Below are 22180 nucleotides of genomic sequence, written 5' to 3' on the forward strand. Positions count from 1 at the left end.
AGAACTAATCAGTGAGTACAGGGTAGCTGGAGGCACAGAGACCAGCCAGCACTGCTGTAGTAGTTTAGGTATGAGGGGAAGAGTCCCTGGCAAAGAGGAAGGATTAAATTTAGAAGCACTATAGAGAACCATTGGCAGGCTACAGAATTGATTGAAAGTTGAAGAGTAGAAGTGAAAAGTACTTTGGGTCCCAAGTATCTGAGCTTAGAAAGTAGGAGAATATTAGTACCGCTAATAGACATTGAAAAGTCGAGAAGACAAGCCAGTTTGGGGAGAAAGCGGAGATACAGGGAAATTGGGATTGAAATATTAGTTGACAGCAAAGAAGGAGGTGTGTTGTAGGCAGCTCAAGATGGAGAGTGGATTTGGAGAAATAACTGGTATAAAGATTTTAAAGGGAATGGTCTCTGTAACAACTGACCTGACTTACCTTTGATTCTACCTTTCCCTAGATCAAAAATGTCCTACTGTCTTTTTTCTTATCCTTCCATTAAAGTCATAAACACATTCTTCTATACCCATCTCAAATCCTACCCTCTCTGTGTAGCCTTCCTTGACCACCTAGCTGGATGAGCTCTCTCTCCTTGTTCTAAACTCAGGTATTATTATCTCTGTCAACATTGCTGATTAACCTTTGGTACACATAGAATGAGTTGTGGAGGATGGCAGTTATTTGAATTGGGACGAAGAACACATCGGAGTTAATTATAGGCTTCTATTTGTTGTTGTTGTTTGAGACAGTCTTGCTCTGTCACCCAGGCTGGAATGTAGTGGTACGATCTCGGCTCACTGCAACCTCTGCCTCTTGCCTCCCAGGCTCAAGCGATTCTCATGTCTCAGCTTCCCAAGTAGGAGCTGGGTTTACAGGTGTGCACCACGACGCCCAGCTAGTTTTTGTATTTTTAGTAGAGATGGGATTTCACCATGTTGGCCAGGCTGGTCTTGAACTCCTGGCCTCAAGAGATCTGCCTGCCTTGACCTCCCAAAGTGTTGAGATTACGGGAGTGAGCCACTGTGCCCGGCATATTCTTTACTTCTTTTGTATGCTTGAAAGTTTCCATAATAAAATGAAAAGAAAGAAGTCAGCTGTGGCACTTAAAAGAATACAGATCACTGGGCCTCACTCTTGGCCGTTCTTATGCATTAGGTCTTGGGTGGACCCTGGTTGTCTGGATGTCTAAGAAGATCCACCAAGATGCCTGATGTATATCACACATTCAATTGGCACCTAGCAGTGGAAAGTTGATGTGGTATTTTGAGCTTATTCATTCATTTCTCAAGTCATTTGCCCCTGGTAGTGTGCTAGGTGCTGGGGATTCAAATAAGACAGAGTCCTGCCATCAGCACACTTCAGCAGAGGGAGTTAAACAAGTAAACAATGATGTGCAATAATGTGTTATAGGAAGTACTGAGCAATGTGCTTTGATGTGGATTCTTTTGTTTAATCTTCATAATAGCTTTAAGAGCTAGGTACTTTAACCTTTATTCCATAGATGAGGGATCTGAGGCTTAGAGAAGTTAAAGTCACACAGCAAAGATGTTGTTAAATTGGGATTTGAGCCCTGCCTATGGGACTCCAGGAACTCTAATTATAACGACTGTTTTTGCCTTCCTGGAATTTCATACCATTAAAAAAAAATCAAAATTGGTCATAAAAGTTATATCAAATATGTATAAAACATTTAAGTTTCAAAAATCAATTACTTAAAATAAGCTGCGTTGTAACTCTGCCTTTGGGGGATTTTTCCGCATGGGCTGAACTGACTGAGCCATCTAAAAATAGGAGGCCAGTGAAGTCTCTACTGTTTCCCTGGTGAATTTCCCTCAAGTTTTCATTGCTCTAAGGACTTTGAACTGCATTAATAATCAGGATGGCCATTCTTGAAAATGTCCCTTAACACGTCTGGTATATATGAATGCCTCTAGAACTCTGAGTGCTATATACCAGGGGAAGTTTCCATGGGGCCTTGGGAATCAGAGGAGCACACCGCTGCTAAGTGGTTATAAAGAGCAGTGCTGAGGGAGTTGTGTTGTCTTAATAAAGTTTGTGGTTATTATGTTTGTGGTTGGTTGCCTATGTTTTGAATTCTCGTAGCATCTCTACAAGGTATGATTTATTATCATCATTGTATAAAGGGAGAGACCAAGTATCTGGGAGGTTAATTTACTTATTTGTAGTCATGTAGCTAATTAGTGTCAGAGCCAATATGTTCTAGCTCCAAAACCCGTCTTCTTTCTGTTTTATTGTGATGGAGGCAGTGAGATATTGGGTTTGAGTCTCGGGTATAGTCCTGGCTGGAACAATAGATTCAGAAGGCATTGGCATAGAAGGCAGCTGAAACCATTGTAGTGGTTGAGATTGCCCAGGGAGACTGGTAGGTTGAGTGCTGACAAAAGCTGAGGATAGATTTTTGGGTTCCAGAGGACAGGGTCCATGTCTTACACTTTTTTTACAGAGTAAACTTTCAGTGAACATTGGTTATTTGTGATCTTAAGGGTCATTATTGTTAAACTTAAGTGTTCTTAAGTGTCATTTTTTCTAAACTCTCGCTTTGATATTGCTCCATTGATTCAGCTCCATATATTGTATTGCAAGTGCCCATCTCCTGACCCGGAGGTGTTATATTTGTCATTCCAGATTACCTAAAACCAGATCCATGGATGATCTTCTTTCTGCCTGTGACACAAGCAGCCCCCTGACTCGTACATCCAGTGACCCTAACCTGAATAACCACTGTCAGGAGGTCAGGGTAGGCCTGGAGCCCTGGCACAGCAATCCTGAGGGATCAGAGACAACCTTTGTGGACTCTGGGGTAGGAGGTCCTCAGCAGACTGTGGGAGAAGTGGGTCTTCCTCCTCCTCTGCCCAGCAGCCAGAAAGACTACTTGAGCAATAAACCTTTCAAGAGTCACAAAAACTGTTCTCCAAGTTACAAATTGCTTAATACCGCAGTGCCTCGGGAAATGAAGAGCAACACCTCTGATCCTGAGATCAAAGTCCTGGAAGAGACTAAGGGACCAGCTCCCAACCCTTCTGCCCAGAATGAGGTGGGTAGGACTTTAGATGGCACAGGGGAGCCACCTGAACATTGTCCTGAAACAGAAGCTGTCAGTGCACTCTCCAAGGTCATTTCTAATAAGTGTGATGGAGTTTGTAATTTTCCTGAGTCTTCCCAGGACTCTTCTACAGGTGCGCCCCAACAGGCCCAGCCAGACTCCTTGCTAGGTGTGCCCTACAAATGTGTTCTCGATCACAGCCTCAGCACCCTTTGCAACCCACCAAGTGCTGCCTGCCAAACTCCTCTAGGCCCAAGGGCTGACTTCCTCAACCAAGATCCCTCAGGGTCTGTGGCAAGTATCTCCCACCAGGAGCAACCGAGTTCTGTGCCAGATCTGACTCATGGGGAGGAAGACATTGGTAAAAGAGGAAGTAATAGGAATGGGCAGTTATTGGAAAATCCTCGCTTTGGGAAAATGCCATTGGAATTGGTCCGGAAGCCAATTTCTCAGAGCCAGATTAGTGAGTTCTCTTTTCTAGGGTCCAACTGGGACAGCTTCCAAGGGATGGTGACTTCATTCCCAAGTGGGGAGGCCACCCCTCGGCGGCTGCTTTCCTATGGCTGTTGTAGCAAGAGGCCAAACAGTAAGCAGATGCGGGCCACGGGGCCCTGCTTTGGGGGCCAGTGGGCTCAGAGAGAAGGTATGAAGTCACCTGTCTGTTCTAGTCATTCCAATGGACATTGTACTGGCCCAGGAGGAAAGAACCGGATGTGGTTGTCCAGTCACCCAAAGCAAGTCTCTAGCACAAAGCCTGTTCCACTGACCTGTCCTTCTCCAGTGCCTCCTCTCTATTTGGATGATGATGGACTCCCCTTTCCCACGGATGTGATCCAGCATAGGTTACGGCAAATCGAAGCAGGGTACAAGCAAGAGGTAGAGCAGCTACGTCGACAGGTGCGTGAGCTTCAGATGAGGCTGGATATCCGTCACTGCTGTGCCCCTCCAGCAGAGCCTCCCATGGACTATGAGGATGATTTTGTAAGTAGTCACCAACTGCCATACACCCATTATTTAGTCTGTTCATCCAGCCTTCCCTCCATTCAGCATTTATTCGTTGGGTACTTGCTGTGTGCCACTGAGTTAGGTGCCTGGACTATAGGATGAAAAACAAGTAAGCAATTAGAATGATGTTTTTAAGTGCTATGATTGAGGAGGCATCGGGTGTTAGAGGGCTGGAATGGAGTGAAACATCAAGGAAGGCTTTCTTGAGAAGGTAATGCTTGAGCTGAGTGCTGAAGAATGTGTGATATTTAGCTAGGTAGACAGTGAAAAGGAAACACCATTTGCAGAAGCATCGTGGCAATAGGTACTCCAATGATATGGCTTAAAAGGATGGGACATGCGAGTGTATATGTGTACATGCATGCATACACACTTACACTGGGGCTGTAAGAGACAGATAGGGTGGTGGGAGCTGACATTGGAGAAGTAGGTGGAGATTAGAAGGGTCAGCTTGAGTGCCCTTCTTGTTTGGATTTTACCCTTAAGGCAATAAAATTTTAGGCCAGTGTATAATATGATCAGAGTTGTACTTTAAGAAAATGACTCTTACACTCTTGCAACAGTGTACAATTTTTTTTTTTTTTTTTTTTTTTTTGAGATGGAGTCTCGCTCTGTCACCCAGGCTGGAGTGCAGTGGCGCGATCTCAGCTCACTGCAACCTCCGCCTTCCCGGGTTCACACCATTCTCCTGCCTCAGCCTCCTAAGTAGCTGGGACTACAGGTGCCTGCCACCACGGCCGGCTAATTTTTTTTTTTTTTTTTTTTTGTATTTTTAGTAGAGACAGGGTTTCACCGTGTTAGCCAGGATGGTCTCAATCTCCTTACCTCGTGATCCACCCACCTCAGCCTCCCAAAGTGCTGGGATTACAGGTGTGAGCCACTGTGCGTGGCCCAACAGTGTACAATTTTAATGAGTCAGTTGAGACCCAGATTGGGAGGCTGGTAAGGTCATTTTGGAATAATCCAGGTGAGAGATGAAGACTATGTAGGCTGTGCAGTGTTGGGCAGCCTCAGGTTCTGGCACCATAGTGCTTGGGGAGCTTCTAGGAGCCAGCTTCCTCCCCATGGTATCTTGCCATTTTCAGACACTTTCCTTTCTTCTGTTAAGGTGCTCCCCACTTGCCTGCTTCTCACTTCTCTGGTGCTTTAAACAGTAATCAACAAACCTTTTTTTTTTTTGTAAAGGGCCAAATAATAACTATTTTAGGTTTTGTGGGCCATACAGTCTATGTTGCAACTACTCAGCTCTGGTGTTGTGCAAAAGCAGCCATAGGCCAGGCACAGTGGGTCATGCCTGTAGTCTTAGGACTTTGTGAGGCCGAGGTGGGTGGATCGCTTGAGCCAAGGAGTTTGAGACCAGCCTAGGCAACATGGTAAAACCCCATCTCTACAGGAATTACAAAAAAATTAGCTGGACATGGTGGCGGATGCTTGTGGTCCCAACTACTCGGGAGGCTGAGGTCGGAGGATCTCTTGAACCCAGGATGTTGAGGCTACAGTGAGCCGTGATCATGCCGCTGCATTCCAGCCTGGGCAAAAGAGCGAGACCTTGTCTCAAAAACAAAACAAAAAGCAGCCATAGACAGTATGTAAATGAATGAATGCAGCTGTGTTCCAACAAAACCTGATTTACAAAAACAGGCAGTGGGCTAGTTTGGCCTGTGGGCCGTAGCTTGCCAACCCCTGGTTGAGAACGTAACAAGAGAGTCTTTCTATGCTGTAGTGTAGCATATTGGTAAGAGTATAAGTCTGAAGCCACAATACTAGGTTCAAATCCCAGTTTTACCACATATCAGCTCTTAACTTTCTCTGTGGCTTCATTTTCTTATTTGTAAAAGGGGGATATTAGTAGTATACGTTGTAAGACTGTCATGAGAAATAAGTTCATGTATGTAATGCACTTAGCACAGTGCCTGACACATGGTAAACACTAAGTGTTAATGATGATGAAGATAATGTTGTTGTCTTTGCCTTTTCATCAGACATGTTTGAAGGAGTCAGATGGCAGCGATACTGAGGATTTTGGCTCTGATCACAGTGAAGACTGCCTTTCAGAAGCAAGCTGGGAACCTGTTGATAAGAAAGAGACTGAGGTATGTTTAGGCACATATGTGGTGGGTACTTATGTGAGCCAGTGAGTCGTCATACTTCCCAGAGATGAATGACATGCTGTAGACTGAGCTGTCTCCCAGTGGAGTGTCAACCTGGTAGGCAAGTGGTAGCCAGTTATGAAGATAAGCCTTGTCACTTTCTCCTGGGATGCTTTCCTTATTGCAGTGTTGCTCTTCCAGTCTGTCAGCAAGGACCAGGAATTTTTCCTTGTGCCTTCTATTAGGTGACTCGCTGGGTTCCAGACCATATGGCATCACACTGCTATAACTGTGACTGTGAATTCTGGTTGGCCAAACGAAGACACCATTGCAGGTAAGATGTTTTGTATGATTTAGTATGACTTAAAAAACAGTGCAGGCTGGGCGCAGTGGCTCACGCCTGTAATCCCAGCACTTTGGGAGGCTAAGGCAGGCGGATCACGAGGTCAGGAGATCAAGACCATCCTGGCCAACATGGTGAAACCTGTCTCCACTAAAAATATAAAAATTAGCTGGGTGTGGTGGCGTGTGCCTGTAATCCCAGCTACTCTGGAGGCTGAGGCAGGAGAACAACTTGAACCAGGGAGTTGGAGATTGCAGTGAGCTGAGATCACACCACTGCACTCCATCCTGGCAACAGAGCGAGACTCTGTCTCAAAAACAAAAACAAAAACAGTGCAATACATATGTATAGAACTAAATGGAATCCATTTGGAAGTGGATACCTCTTTATAGAAACTATTTTTGTTTGTCCCCAACTTTTCATTTAGTATCACTCATTCTCAGTATATTGGCATTTCTTAATATTAATTAATTTTTTTTTATTAGTGATGAGGTCTTGCTATGTTGCTCAGGCAAGTCTCAAACTCCTGGCCTCAAGCAATTCTACTGCCTCAGCCTAGCAAAGTGCAGGGATTACTGGTGTGAGTCACCCTGCCTGGCTAGTATATTGGCATTTCTGATGAACTCTTCCCTCTTCGTGCTTTGGCAGAAATTGTGGGAATGTATTTTGTGCTGGATGCTGCCACCTGAAGCTGCCCATTCCTGATCAGCAACTCTATGACCCAGTTCTCGTCTGTAACTCCTGTTACGAACACATTCAAGTCTCTCGTGCCAGGGAACTCATGAGCCAACAGCTGAAGAAACCCATTGCTACAGCTTCCAGTTGAATGCCGGGGAGACGACCTGTCCAACTTTAGCAGGTTTGAAGGGAGGATCTGCTTCAGTTGTAGTTTGGAAGGTTCGTTGGTGTGGCTCATGAAATCACAGAGCTCAGAGATACCATCTTGAGAAATCCTCCTTGGTATCATGAAACTGGAGCAGAGGAATTGCAATTTGGCAGGAGGTCCTCTACTGGTGAGACCCTCACCTTGGGGTAATGGTCCTAACCCAGACCCAGGGTCTGGAAGCTTAATGTTGAGTTGGTGACTCCAGCCTCTTTCTCCTGGAGGTCACAAGATGATGATTGCATAGATGTTACCTGGTGCAAAGTGCCCCAAACAGCAATAGAATGGCATACGTATAACCAAACTCCAAGTGATAACCAGACCCATCTCTCCTCCACCTTGACAAAAGCAGATTATAGTATACAAGATAGGAATTCCTGTCCTATTTGAGATGAACTATATCCTGTACCTCTGTGCTCTGTGTCTGTGCATGAAGGCTCAGTCTTTAGAGGCACTCCCTCTAGTTGCATTAGTACTGTCTTTCTGTGGAGTTTGGTTTGAAGACTGGTTCAGCAAGTGGAGGTTTCAATGTATTTTTCAGTTGGCTCATTAGCCAGCGTTGGTGAATATTCAGTTTAGGGGGACAGTTCTAGGGAGCAAGCCATTTTTGGGAGCAGAGGAAAACTCTGCTGATTGAGTTATTTTGAGCTGTGAAGGCAGTCGTCTCTGTTACACAGTGGCAGCTCTTGAGTTACTCACTGTGAAGAATGAGAAGGGAAAAGTAAAAATTATCCTTGTGAAACATCTGCTGATTGTGCCCTACCCTTTGCGCCTGACTTTTCCTAGTTGTCCTGGTGCTAACACAGGAGCTACACCTTGATCCTCTCCTGGCATGAAAATAAAACAAAGGTTTTCGTTGTTGTTCCATTGCCCGTTTCCCCCATGTTGTCTTTCCCTTGGCTGCTGCCTCCTCTGGGTCACATTGCTTCTTATCCTGAACACTTGACACCTTGAGGGTAGAATTTAGCGTTTGGTTTTTACCTCCTAGCATATGCTGTTTGGTATGTGAGGGTTTCAGTACAAATGCTGCTGTCTATTTCTGTGCACTTAACAATGGAACCCAAACAGAAGAGAATAAAGCCTTGATACCAAAATCGGGAGAGAACATGTGTCCATTTGGACCAAACGTTGTTGGTTTTTTAAAACTTTTATTTTGTTGGTTTTTTTTTTTTTTTTTCATCTTAATATGTACCAGTGGCACTTAACCAAAAGATACAGTGATATAGCCATGTACTGTGGGTGGGACAGATACAGTCTCCTTGGCCTATAATGAAACCACTAGGACTTTATACATTTTCCTTAATTTGTTGACATATAAATGGTAAATTACATTTAGGCTTATCCTGTTTTGAAATGATGGTAGTCATCTTTCTCACTGCTACTTTCATGTTGCTTTCTAGAAAACAGCATTTCATTCCAAAATAACTAGGATCTGCATTTAGAACAAGAATCATTATTTCCCTGACCTTTTCAGTCCTACAGAGAAGCATCTGTGGTTCTTTTGTACTTGCCATAGATGTAACCTAAAAAGTTTTGGCGTATTTAGGTCAGCCTAGCGGAACTTTTTTTTCATTTAAATGGAGCTGAATAATGGATATTTTGTGTCTGCAAAATTCCTGAGATCATTGAAAAAGTAACAAGGTATTCCTTGTTTCTGATACATAAAATTATTTTAAGCATTTTATCAATCATTAAAATTTACTGCCAGTTGTGAGTGGCTTTTTAATTAACTTGACTTTCATTGCACTTCACTCTGCCTGTTTTCAAGGGGAGTAAGATTGGTAACATTTGGGGAGACTGTATCTGTCTACTTAGTGTGGCTGTTTTGAGGGACTGTCCCATCAGTGAACAAACTGCATGGCCTTGGAGAGAGACTCTGGGCTCTTGGCTCAGATGTGTTCATTAAATACTCCTTTAAGAGCTGTTGTGGGTGTAAGTGACATGATGTGGCCAAAAATCCAAACTGTGCAGTTGCGTTGTGACAAAAATGCAATGTGCTGTAAAAATTCAATACAATTTAAATAAAATCTCTATATTAGTGCTGCTTTGTTGGGTTGTTTTATTTTCATTTCTAAAAAACCTTAATATTCACTTATTCTTTGACTATGAGAAGAGTAGAACATTGTACCCCTTTCTCCCAGCAATTTCCAATTTATTTATTTCGAGATGGAGTCTCCCTCTGTTCCCCAGGCTGGAGTGCAGTGGTGCGATCTCGGCTCACTGCAACCTCCGCCTTCTGGGTTCAAGCGATTCTTCTGCCTCAGCCTCCCAAGTAGCTAGGACTACAGATACGCTACCACGCTGGCTAATTTTTGTATTTTTAGTAGAGTCGCGGTTTCACCATGTTGGCCAGGCTGGTCTCAAATTCCTGGGTTCGAGCAGTGCACCCCGCTTGGCCTCCCAAAGTGTTGGGATTACAGACGTGAGCCACTGTGCCCGGCCAATTTCCATTTTCAAATGAACCTCTCTTTTTGAATCAGCACAGCTCTTGTTACATTCTTATTTATTGATTGGCTAGGGATCGATTCTTATGGATTCCGTAGAATTCTATCCCATCTTATCTTTAATGTCTAAAATGCCACCAGCTGTTTGGGCAGGCACACAAGATAGTACTTAGATTCTTGTGATTCCCTCTTCCCAGGGACCTCAGTTCTCGTCTAACCTTGGGTAAATTGTCTTGAACAAAATACTGGCTTAAAAGAGTGTATCTTAAAAAGATACAAAAGGCTACTATCTAAAAGGTGAATTCGTTTACTCAAGATATTATACCTCCAGTAGCATCATTTTTGTTTGAGAGGTGGGCAGTTCCACTTAGAAAGATTACAGACCAGACCCTTTGGTCCCCAGAATGACCGACTCTGCTGCCTAACGCACACTTTCTCTGCATTCCAAGTCCCCACTAGTTGGCTGGACCGAAACACACGCCTCTTGGTATTCCACGGTGGATAACTGGGCTTCTCTCTTCGCAGGACTTAGAACTCCCCGGCGGGCAGCCTTCCCGGCCTCAAGTCTGGGAACGCCTGGGGAAGGGGCGCCTGCCCGGGTCCCGCAGGCGTCTGGCGGGCCTGGCCGGGGCACGCGGCCGCCGAGGGGGAGGTGCCCACGCCGCGTGGCGGGAACTCGAGGCCCCATTGGCCGTGCTGGGAGGCACCGCGGGGCCTCGTGCGCCAACGGTCCCTGGTACGCGGCGGACGGGCGCCGGCAGGAGCGGGCAGGGCGAGGCGAAGGCCGGGGAGGGATCGAGAACGGGGTGGGAGAGCTAGGCTCGGGGGGCGAGGCCCGGGCCCGTCGGGGCGATGGAGGAGGCGCTTCTCTCCACCCCCATCAACCCCAACAACTTCCCTGCCAAGCTGTGGCGCCTGGTGAACAGCCCGCGCTACCGCTCCATCCGCTGGGACGGCCGCGGCGAGGGGCTGCTCATCGACCAGCCGCTCTTCGAGGCCGAGCTGCTCAGCCCGCCCGGGCCGGGGGGAGGCGGCGGCGGGGCTGCGGGGGCCGGGGCGGAGCCCGAGCTCTTCAAAACCACCAACTTCACCAGCTTCATCCGCCAGCTCAACCTCTACGGCTTCCGCAAGGTGGTGCTGGGCGGGCCGGGCGCGGCGGGGCCGGGGCCGGGGCCGGGGGGCGGCGGGCCGGCAGGGGACGGGCCGCTCCATCACTTCCACAGCCCGCACTTCCGCCGCGACCAGCCGCAGCTGCTCGTGCACCTCAAGCGCCTGACTAGCGCCAACAAGGCCAAGCTGGCGGCCGGCCTGGAGGTGCCCTGCCGCCCGCCTAACCGCTTCCAGCGGCTGCTCATCACCTCGGCCTCCGCCTCCGCCGCCGCTGCCTCGGCCGCCGCCGCCGCCCCGTTGCAGCACCAGGAGCCGCCGCCACCCGCGGGGCCCCGGCCGGAGCCTCACGGTGAGTGTGAGCTGCCCGCGCCCTCGCCCACAGCGGGCACATGGGCGGCGGGGAGCAACCGCCCTTCGAGGGCGCGTTTTCGCACGTCCTCACGCTGGGGGAGTCCGAAAGGCGCCCAGGACCCATTGTCCACTGTGCTCCCAGAGACTGAAAGTCCCGCCACTGCCACCGCCACCATTCTCGGCACCAGCACGGTGGCCACCGGCCCTCCCCTGGAGGGTCCGTAAGCATTCAGCCCCTTCTGAGCCCACTGGCAGCAAAAGGGACCTCCGCCTCTTAGGCTCCCTTCTACTTGTCCCCAGTTTGAACCCCAGGAGTTACCTGGTTGTAAGCCTCCGTTTACCTTCCTGAGACCCACACTGTCCACTGCAAACATGTAGACTAAAGAGTCCTTCGTTGAAACATTGGGTCTGCAAGAAACACAGAAGGGGCTCCTTTGCTCCGGTGGGAAGCAGAGTGGAGTCACCCTACAGGTTAAGGCGGGACGGAACAAAATAGTCAAGAGAACCTAAAACATTACGGTTGGGCATGGTGGCTCACGCCTGTAATCCCAGCACTTTGGGAGGCCGAGGCGGGTGGATCACGAGGTCAGGAGTTCAAGACTGGCCTGACCAACAGGGTGAAACCTCGTCTCTACTAAAAATACAAAAATTAGCCGGGCGTGGTTGTGGCGCACGCCTGTAATCCCAGCTACTCAGGAGGCTCAGGCAGGAGAATCGCTTGAACCCAGGAGGCAGAGGTTGCAGTGAGCCGAGATAGTGCCACTGCACTCCAGTCTGAGCAACAGAGCGAGACTCCGTCTCAAAAAAAAAAAAAAAAAAAAAAAAGAACCTAGAACATTACAATAGCAGCCAAGGGAAAGTTTTGGAAAAGGTGCCTGCAGTGGAAATTTGTCCTTGAAGAGGGCTACCACCTTCCACCTATTGGCACATCTAAGAAATCTTAGAAGAAATGTTAAGACAATCATCAGATTTAGGGTTCTGGGTGATGTGTAGAATGGTAGGCATTGTTTATATACCTTAAGATCAAAAATACAAGGATACATCGTGGCTTACAAGATATAGTTCCTATGTAGAATGAATTGGCTACACATTTCTTTCATTGTAGCGAATTAGAGCTTGATGCTTCCTTAAAGGGTTATGATTAGACATACATAAGGCAAAAATGGTTTTCTTTACGGCTGTCAAGTTTTAGTTTAAAAATAATTTTAGAAAGCTCACATTTACAGACTTTGAAGTTTTCTCTATTGGCTACAATCTTTCAGTATTGAAAAAACTTTTTGGTGTACATCTGTATTTAGTAAAAGTTCAGAAACCCTCTGTGATAGTGAATTGTTTATTTTTTATTATTTGTTTATTTTTTTGAGACGGAGTTTTGCTCTTGTCACCCAGGCTGGAGTGCAATGGCGTGATCTCGGCTCACCACAACCTCCGCCTCTCGGGTTCAAGCGATTCTCATTCCTCAGCCTCCTGAGCAGCTGGGAATACAGGCGTGCGCCACCATGCCTGGCTAATTTATGTATTTTTAGTAGACAGTGTTTGACCACGTTGGCCAGGCTGGTCTTGAACTCCTGACCTCAGGTGATCTGCCCGCCTCAGCCTCCCAAAGTGCTGGAATTACAGGCCTGTGAGCCACTGCGCCCCGCCTATTTTATTTTTTGAGATGACGTCTCACTCTGTTGCCCAGGCTGGCATGCAATGGCAAGATCTCGTCTCACCGGGAGGTGAACCCTCTGCCTCCCGGGTTCAAGCGATTCTCCTGCCTCAGCCTCCAGAGTAGCTGGGATTTTACAGGTGCATGCCACCACATCTAGCTAATTTTTGTATTGTTAGTAAAGATGGGGTTTCACTATGTTGGCCAGGCTGGTTTTGAACTCCTGACCTCAGGTGATCTGCCTGCCTCGGCCTCCCAAAGTGCTGAGATTACAGGTGTGAGCCACTGCACGTGGCCAAATTATTTTATAGACTTGATTTTTTTTTTTTTTTTTTGAGATAGGGTCTCACTCTGTCCCCCAGGCTGGAGTGCAGTGGCAAGATCTTGGCTCACTGCAACCTCCACCTCTCGGGCTCAAGGGATCCTCTCACCTCAGCCTCCCGAGTAGCTGGGACTATAGGTGTGGCCACCACACCCAGCTAATTTTTTGTATTTTTGGTGGATACAGGGTTTCACTCTGTTTCCCAGGCTGGTCTGGAACTCCTGGGCTCAAGTAATCTGCCCACCTTGGCCTCTGGAAGTACTGGGATTACAGGCGTGAGCCACCACCACACCAGGCCTGTAGACTTGATTTTTGATGCTCTTCCTCCTCTTCCAGGAAGGCGAGGGTGGCGGTATTCCATTTCTCTGTTTAAAGAGTCCATGATATGCAGCAGTATACCAAGAAACCGACAGGATATAATAATGATTCATTCTTTACCTTCAACTAGGAGAGTAATAAAAACACTTTCAGCATGTTAACATGGATTTACTATAAAGTAAATGTAATCCCATGGGGCCGGGCGTGGTGGCTCATGCCTGTAATCACAGCACTTTGGGAGGCCGAGGCGGGTGAATCACGAGGTCAAGAGATTGAGACCATCCTGGCCAACATGGTGAAACCCTGTCTCTATTAAAATATAAAAATTTGCTGGGTGTGGTGGCGGGCGCCTGTAGTCCCAGCTACTCAGGAGGCTGAGGCAGGAGAATCTCTTGAACCCGGGAGGCAGAGGTTGCAGTGAGCCGAGATCATGCCATTGCCCTCCAGCCTGGGCGACAGAGCGAGACACCGTCTCAAAAGAAAAAAAGAAATCTGGGTTATTTTTGAGTTAATGAAAAGTTTAAATATACAAATAAAATAACACTATGTTCAACTTAACCTTCGCCCAGGGTTATGAGTGACAACAGTACTTGGTTCATTTGGAATTTAGAAGATAAGGAACTAGGTTATGTGTCCACTGTGGAGTTTAGAAGATAATGGATTAGGTTAAAGTTCCAACAATAAGTTGAAAAAGCAGCAGTGGCATAAGAATGTCCTAAAGGAATATTAGCGCACTTCCATGTGATGGCCATTGATTTTGGTAGGGAATGGTAAGGGGCAAGGCAATGGAGACAATACCATGGCATACATTTGGCAGAATCTCTGACATGGATTTTTTTTTTTTCAGGTTGCATGTTTGGTGGGCATAAGGAGAAAAGACTAGAAAATGTGTTTTTTGGGAGAAATGGGATAACCACTTCAAACAAAGAAACATACATACATACGCACACACATGAAAACCAACACTTGCTCTTTTCTCTGATCTTTTTCCCTCAACTATCTTAAACCCAGTTATATTTTAAGGATAGAGTCCGTTTTAATTAAAGAAATTCAGGGCCATCTGGAATCTGATTTTATTCACTTATAGTTCAGTTGGTCAGCATTTAAAGACTACTATTTGTTGAAAAACATACATTCATGGTGTTTCAGTATAGATTATATGTCAATCCATGTATAACTAAGTTATTGTTTTGATGCCTTTCCTGTTTGGTGTTTTTTGTTTGTTTGTTTGTTTGTTTGTTTTCCTTACCATTCTACCTGTTGGTGTGTGCAGAAGGTATGTCAGGTGTGGACTGTCTATACCATAGGTTTGGTTCACCAGGGAATTGTGTTACTGGTTCAGGTGGAATGTAATTCTGCTATAAGTTCAAGCATACTAGAACTTGAATAACTGAACAGAGTTGTTGAAGAATACAACTTTGTTTTGTCCTCATTCCATGTTCTAAGTCCTTGGCTCTTCTGTTTTTCCTCATCTCATTTTTCTTCTCGAATCTTGCCTTGGTTGTGTGCCTGACTACACTGCTACTGCTTAGTCTCCATTTTTTCTGTGTTCTATTTCTGTGTATGGGTTGAATACTTCTCTGCCTATAATAGAATCCTCTGTTTTAGGACCTAGTTCTTTTATTTAGAGCCACTGAACCAACTGTACTGTTCACCTTCCAAGAGTCTACTTGATAAGAAACGTGAGATTGCCTGTTTTTCCTTTGTGCACTTTTGTTATTTTGTTTTTAGGAACAGTTTATTTTACGATATTGGTTAAAATATTCTAAACTAAGTAACAGGTCTGAGAAATGGATAACCTGTTTTTGCCTGGGGATACCATGCTCTCAAGAGGCAAGTTTTTGGATTCTTTCCTGGGAATTGATTAACTCAGATGCACTTCCATAAAAGAAATAGAATTTTTAAGAACACAATTTCATCCTGCCCTCTATTTCCAGAATTCTGGATTAAAACTTTGCCAAATATATCTTAAAGATATTTTGAGGACATATAGGTGATGTAATGTTGATCTGAATTGACCACTATGAGGTAACCCTTAACAGAAGAATAAATAAGGGCTGAACATGTCTTGGTTCTTTATTTTAAAAAACAGACTTAAAAGAATGCCCTTCTAATCTTGACTGTGTTCTAATTTTAACAGCATCTAAAATAGTTAATTGGCCATCACTCCAAGTTTATCATGATAGAAGTAGACAGATATAAAACAATTTAAGGTCGAGAATTCTTTAATTAGCTGCTGAAGTTATTGACAGCCTGAAAATTCGCCAACAGTTTATCCCCAAAGAGGGCAGAGCTGTTGTACTCTGTAGGCAGTATGTAGTGTTGGCATGTGAGCATCCCAGGAGAAATCAAGCAATGGGTAGTTTTGGACATGGAGAAACACCTCTTGTGAAGAGCAAAAAAAAAAAAAAAAAAAAGGAGGGGTTGTCAGTGGTAGGTTCAAAGTGTGTGTACCTGCGAAATTGGTAGTCAAGCAGCATAAAAACTGTTTTATGCTTCTTCTTTTTTTTTTTTTTTTTTAAAGACAGAGTCTCCCTCTCTCACCAAGGCTGGAGTTCAGTGGCATGAACATGGCTCACTGCAGCCTTGACCTCCCAGGATCAAGTCATCCTCCCACCTCAGTCTCCTAGCTGGGACTATTGGGGCATGCCACCACACCTGGCTGATTTTTTTATTTTTTGTAAAGACAAGATCTCACCTTTTTTTCTTTTTTCTTTCTTTCTTTTTTTTTGAATCAGAGTCTTGGTGTGTTGCCCAGGCTGGAGTGCAGTGGCGCAATCTCGGCGCACTGCAACTTCCGCCTCCCAGGTTCAAGCTATTCTCCTTCATTAGCCTCCCGAGTAGCTGGGACTACAAGGTGTGCGCCACCATGCCCAGCTAATTTTTGTATTTGTAGTAGAGACAGGGTTTCTCCATGTTAGTCAGGCTGGTCTCGAACTCCTAACCTCAAGCGATCTGCCTTCCTCAGCCTCCCAAAACGCTGGTATTACAAGCGTGAGCCACCATACCTGGCCAGGATCTCACCATTTTGCCTGTGCTGGTCTGAAATTCCTGAGCTCAAGCAATCCTCGCACCTTGGCCTCCCAAAGTGCTGGGGTTAGAAGGATGAGACAGGGTTAGAAAAAATAGACAGGGTCTATTTTTTGTACTTTAAAGGAAGAAAGGAAAAATAGTTTTTAAGAGATCTGTCATTTGAATACATTTAATCTTCTGAAATAGGATTTTTTTCCCTGCATCAGATAAAGCCTCTTGATTTCCAGGGCTCCAGAATTTGTGTTGTTCATATGTATGTATTTTTTTCTTTTTGGCATTAATGCTTTATTTACTTGTTTAAGTATTTATTTTTAAAAGACAGGATCTCACTCTGTCACCCAGGCTGGAGTGCAGTGTCATGATCATAGTTCACTGTAACCTTGAACTCCTGGACTCAATAATGCTTTATTCTCTCTTTTTAAAACAGGGTCTCACTGTGTCACCCAGGCTAGAGTACAGTGGCTCAATCTCAGCTCACTGCAACCTCCACCTCCTTGGTTCAAGCAATTCGCCTGCCTCAGCTTCCCAAGTAGCTGGGATTACAGGCATACACCACCATGCCCAGCTGATTTTTGTATGTTTTGTAGAGATGGGGTTTCACCATGTTGCTCAGGCTGGTCTCGAACTCCTGGACTCAAGTGATCTGCCCGCCTCAGCCTCCCAAAGTGCTGGGATTACAGGCATGAGCCACCATGGCTGGCCTGCTTTATTCTTTAAAGGAAATTAAACCACAGAAATAGAATGACAGATTTGTAACTTGTTGAATGGGTTTACAATCTAATTATTTGGAAAAGCAGATATTTGAGTGTCAGCTTTCAACGTGTAGTTTAATACTTGAGTAGCACATAATAGGTTTTCCCTCTGTTTTACAGATTAGCTTAATAAATTGAAAGGAACTTGTGAATCAGTCACATGATTTAATGCAAAACTTTCCTTAGGAATAAATTAGGCTAGCTTTATGTTCAAGAATCGTAATTTATAGTTCTGCACCATTTATATTCTCTTGTCCTTCATTACATACTGTTGCCCTTTCTCTGTCTTCCTTATCTCCATTTTTTATTCCTTTTTACATTGCTAATGAAGAGAAGACAAGTATCAGAATCTCTGGGCCTGGATTTGTGGATTTTTAACATACCCTTCAGGTGATTCAGATGTAAACCAATGTTTGAGAGCCACTGACATCTGGGAAAGGATACTACTGGAAAGACTCTGAAGAAAGAAAAATCATGGAAAATGATTGATTGATTTAAGGAATGAAGGAGGAAACTAAGTCAAACTTTTCAAGCTTGACTTTTCTACAAAGATTATCATTTTTAAAAATTTGAAAGGGAGGGCAAGACATGGTGGCTTATGCCTGTAATCCCAGTACTTTGGGAGGCAAAGGCAGGAGGATGCTTGAGCCCAGGGGTTCAAGACCAGCCTGGGCAACATAGGGAGGCTCCTGCCTACAAAACAAATTTAGCCAGGTGTGGTGGTGCATGTCTGAACTCCAGCTATTCAGGAGGTTGAGGTGAGAGGATTGCTTGAGCCCAGGAGTTCGAGGCTGCAGTGAGCCATGTTCACACCACTGCACTCCAGCCTGAGCAACAAAGCAAGAATCTGTTTCTAAGAAAAAAAAAGAATAAAACATTAATGCCAAAAATAAACACATACACACAACACAAATTCTGGATCCCTGAAATCAAGAGGTCTTTAGTAGGGGGGAAAAATCCTACTTCAGGAGATTGAATGTATTCAAATAATAGGCCTCTTAAAAATGATTTTTCTTGTTTTCCTTTAAAGTACAAAAAACAGGCCAGGTACAATGGCTCATTTCTGTAATCCTAGCACATTGGGAGGCCAAGGCAGGAGGATCGCTTGAGCCCAGGAGTTCCAGACCACCCTGGGAACGTGGCAAGACCTTGTCTCTACAAAAAGTAAAATAAACAGTGCTGGGTGGTGTGCACCTATAGTTCCAGCTACTCAGGAGGCTGAAGTGGGAGGATTGCTTGAGCCTGGAAGTTTGAGGCTAGAGTGAGCCGAGATCACGTCACTGCACTGCAGCCTGGGCGACAGAGTGAGATCCGGTTGGTTGGTTGGTAGGTAGGTAGGTAGATAGATAGATAGATAGCAAAGAACGTTACATTTATAAAAATCTTGTTATATGTTCCATACCCATTTCTTTTATTTTTTGGTGGACAGCTTATTTTTATGTCTATTATTAATGTTACAAAATTGTTTGAAAGACTGAATGGAAAACTTTTAGGAAGTAGCTTACACGTTGGAAAAATCTGGGTCAGGCAAATAAAGCGAAAGGTAAGATGGCCAAATCATGTATAAAAGGCTTTTAATGTTGAATATTTGATTTAACATTTGATTTAATGTTAGAATTTAGGCACTTTATCTTTTATGACTATTACACTGAGAAAACAAAGGTTTATTCAATTCTTCTTTCAGCATTATATGTCTCATATTCTTGATTCTGAATTTTTTACCAAAACTAAACTTCTGTTGTGTTAAAAATGGCTGATAGGTGAAGAGTAGTATATTTTATGACCTTTGGTTTACTATGTCTGGTGGTGTAATGCAAAATTAGTAAATGTGCTCTTCCTCTTTTATGCAGGACCAGTGGCTGTAGGACAATTTCACCGGTCATTTCGGCGAGATAGTTTGTCTCCTTACTCCTACGTATCAACTCCGTCCCATGACCACAGTACTTTCCCTCTGAAAGGTTTAGATCGGACCCCAGTTCCTCACAGGATATGGCAGAACTCCCTTGGAATGCACCCTGGACAAGTGGAGACATCTCCCACATTTTCAGATAAAGGGGTTCCATTTCCTGTACTCCAGAGGTTTCCAGCTGAGGTTACCTATACGCTGCAGCCCAGCACCACATCTGTCCATGTTCAACAAGGTCCTCAAACAATGGTCAGCTCCTCCCAAAAATACACTAACTACACACCCTCAGCACAGTACTCGCAAGCCTACTATCCAACAGGTATGACAAATTCAGGTTCATGGCCTTCTATTTAAGGTTGTTTATAATGAGCATATATATATTTTAAATGCATTTTATTGTCTCTGTGCTTTAACACAAACAGTAGGAATGTGCATCTAAGAAATGGCAAAGATTTCTTAGCAGGAGATATTTTTAAACAATATATAAAATTTCATTGTGCTTTTAAGGGTTGTGAAAATTTCGTTGGGTGTATAAAGGTGTGTATTGTTAGTGAAACTTGTATATTCAAAATGTGTCCTAGTTATGAAATTAAGACTTAGTACCCCAAGGGCGGATGTGGTGGCCCATGCCTGTAATCCCAGCACTTTGGGAATGTGAGGTGGGTGGATCATTTCAGGTCGAGTTCGAGACCAGACTAGCCAACATGGTGAAACCCCAGCTCTACTAAAAATACAAAAATTAGCCAGGCACGGTGGCAGTCGCCTGTAATCCCAGCTATTCAGAAGGCTGAGGCAAGAAAATTGCTTGAACCTGGGAGGCAGAAGTTGCAGTGAGCGGAGATCACTCCACAGCATTCCACCCTGGACGACAGAGTGAGACTGTCTTAAAAACAAAAAAACAAAAAACAAAAAACCTTAGTACCCCAGAACCTTATTTTAACTCTGTCCTTGGTGCCGCAGTTCTTTTAAAATATGTCTATTATATATTTAATATGGTTTAATCTTAAGGTGAGATTACCTCATAATGAAATGATTTATCTCAGTAATGATATTTAATTAAAAAAAACATACTCTCTGAACATTAAATTCTTTAGTAAAAACCTGGTGAACAGTGGGATCTCCACAGTGTTATTCCTAGGCAGCTAAGAACTGGGGAGTAGCAGAGAGAAGGAGAAACCTGACAATGACAACTGACCTGGAACTCAACCAAGGGCATTGAGAACATGCTGGTAGATCCCAAGCCACTAACTGGGAATGCTTATGATAGTTATCATCTGTTTTGCTTCTTGGGGAAAAAAAAAAAAAAGTTGTGGTTTTTTTCCTTTCTTTTTTCTTTTTTTTTTTTTTTTTTTTTTTTGAGATGGAGTTTCACTCTTGTTGCCCAGGCTGGAGTGCAATGGCACAATCGTGCCTCACTGCAACCTCCGCCTCCCGGGTTCAAGCAATTCTCCTGCCTCAGCCTCCTGAGTAGCTGGGATTACAGGTGTGTGCCACCACCACACCCAGCTAATTTTTTGTATTTTTAGTAGAAACGAGATCTTGCCATGTTGGAAGGGCTGGTCTTGAACTCCTGACCTCAGGTGATCCACCCGCCTTGACCTCCCAAAGTGCTGGGATTACGGGAGTGAGCCACCCGGCCTGGCCATTTTTTTTCTTTTTTAATAGAAAACGTTTTGCAATATAATCTTACCATTTCACTCAAATGTATTTTCTTCTTTTTTTTTTTTTTTTTTTTTGAGACAGAGTCTCACTCTGTTGTCAGGCTGGAATGCAGTAGTGCAATTTCGGCTCACTGCAACTTCCACCTCCTGGGTTCAAGTGATTCTCCTGCCTCAGCCTCCCACCTAGCTGGGACTACAGGTGCCTGCCACCACGCCTGGCTAATTTTTTTTTTTTAGTAGAGACAGGGTTTCACCATGTTGGCCAGGCTGGTCTTGAACTCCTGACCTCGTGATCCACCCACCTCGGCCTCCCAAAGTGCTGGAATTAAAGGTGTGAGTCACTGCGCCTGGCCTCAAATGTATTTTCAATTTTGCAAAAACACGATAGCAAAAACACATGATGATGTATTTCATCATGTGGTATGCTTTTTACACAATGATGAAATGAGGCAATAGAAATAAGACAAGCGTCAAAGCTTTGAGAAAAGACCAGAAAGAGAAGAAAGGGGGCATTCCAGAAAAGACCAGAAAGAGAAGAAAGGGGGCATTCCTTACCCTGTGAATTAATAATCTAGGATCTTTAATTTTTTCAGTTATGTAAATCTGGAAGCAATTTCTGGAAGTCTTTTGTTAGACCATTTCTCCCAGGTGGCACTAAAGGGAAAGCTAAAATATTTTTTCATTTTAAATATTTTTTAAAAAACATATTTACTTAAAGTAGAAGAAATGTAAATTAGAAAAGGGAATGGAGTGGCCCGGCGCGGTGGCTTACGCCTGTAATCCCAGCACTTTGGGAGGCTGAGGTGGGCGGATCACGAGGTCGGGAGATCGAGACCGTCCTGGCTAACACGGTGAAACCCCCGTCTCTACTAAAAATACAAAAAAATGAGCCGGGCGTGGTGGCAGCGCCTGTAGTCCCAGCTACTCGGGAGGCTGAGGCAGGAGAATGGCGTGAACCTGGGAGGCGGAGCTTGCAGTAAGCCGAGATCGCGCCACTGCACTCTAGCCTGGGGAACAGAGCGAGACTCCGTCTCAAAAAAAAGAAAAGGGAATGGCGTAATTTGTTGCCATTTAAAAATTATAAATCTGGGCCTGGCGTGGTGGCTTACACCTGTAATCCTAGCGCTTTGGGAGGCCGAGGCGGGTGGTTCACGAGGTCAGGAGTTCGAGACCAGGCTGGCCAACATAGTGAAACCCCGTCTCTACCAAAAAAATTACAAAAATTAGCCAGGCATGGTGGCGGGTGCCTGTAATC

The 22180-nt window shown here is 44.8% G+C and overlaps 2 protein-coding genes across 16 annotated transcripts in view; both read left to right on the top strand.

Moving 5' to 3' along the window:
- MTMR4 (myotubularin related protein 4) overlaps positions 1-9417 on the top strand; it is a 28432-nt gene extending 19015 nt beyond the window's left edge. For 6 of the 15 annotated variants that reach the window (XM_077970864.1, XM_015119144.3, XM_077970863.1 and 3 more), the window contains 4 exons: positions 2639-4037; positions 6044-6154; positions 6397-6485; positions 7143-9417. In XM_077970864.1, the coding sequence (XP_077826990.1) occupies positions 2639-4037; positions 6044-6154; positions 6397-6485; positions 7143-7320 (1777 nt within the window). In that variant the 3' untranslated portion in view covers positions 7321-9417. The remainder of the gene's footprint in view (positions 1-2638; positions 4038-6043; positions 6155-6396; positions 6486-7142) is intronic. The other 9 variants (XR_013406387.1, XR_013406384.1, XR_013406385.1 and 6 more) reach the window with 3 other exon arrangements.
- Positions 9418-10673: 1256 nt separating this feature from the next.
- The window catches only part of HSF5 (heat shock transcription factor 5), a 58184-nt gene continuing 46677 nt past the window's right edge, over positions 10674-22180 (top strand). Inside the window, exons 1-2 of the mRNA XM_015119150.3 lie at positions 10674-11280; positions 19209-19583. Coding sequence (XP_014974636.1) covers positions 10674-11280; positions 19209-19583 — 982 coding nt within the window. The remainder of the gene's footprint in view (positions 11281-19208; positions 19584-22180) is intronic.

Source organism: Macaca mulatta, chromosome 16 (genome assembly GCF_049350105.2).
Source record: "Macaca mulatta isolate MMU2019108-1 chromosome 16, T2T-MMU8v2.0, whole genome shotgun sequence".
In the NCBI taxonomy this organism is placed as follows: Eukaryota; Metazoa; Chordata; class Mammalia; order Primates; family Cercopithecidae; genus Macaca; species Macaca mulatta.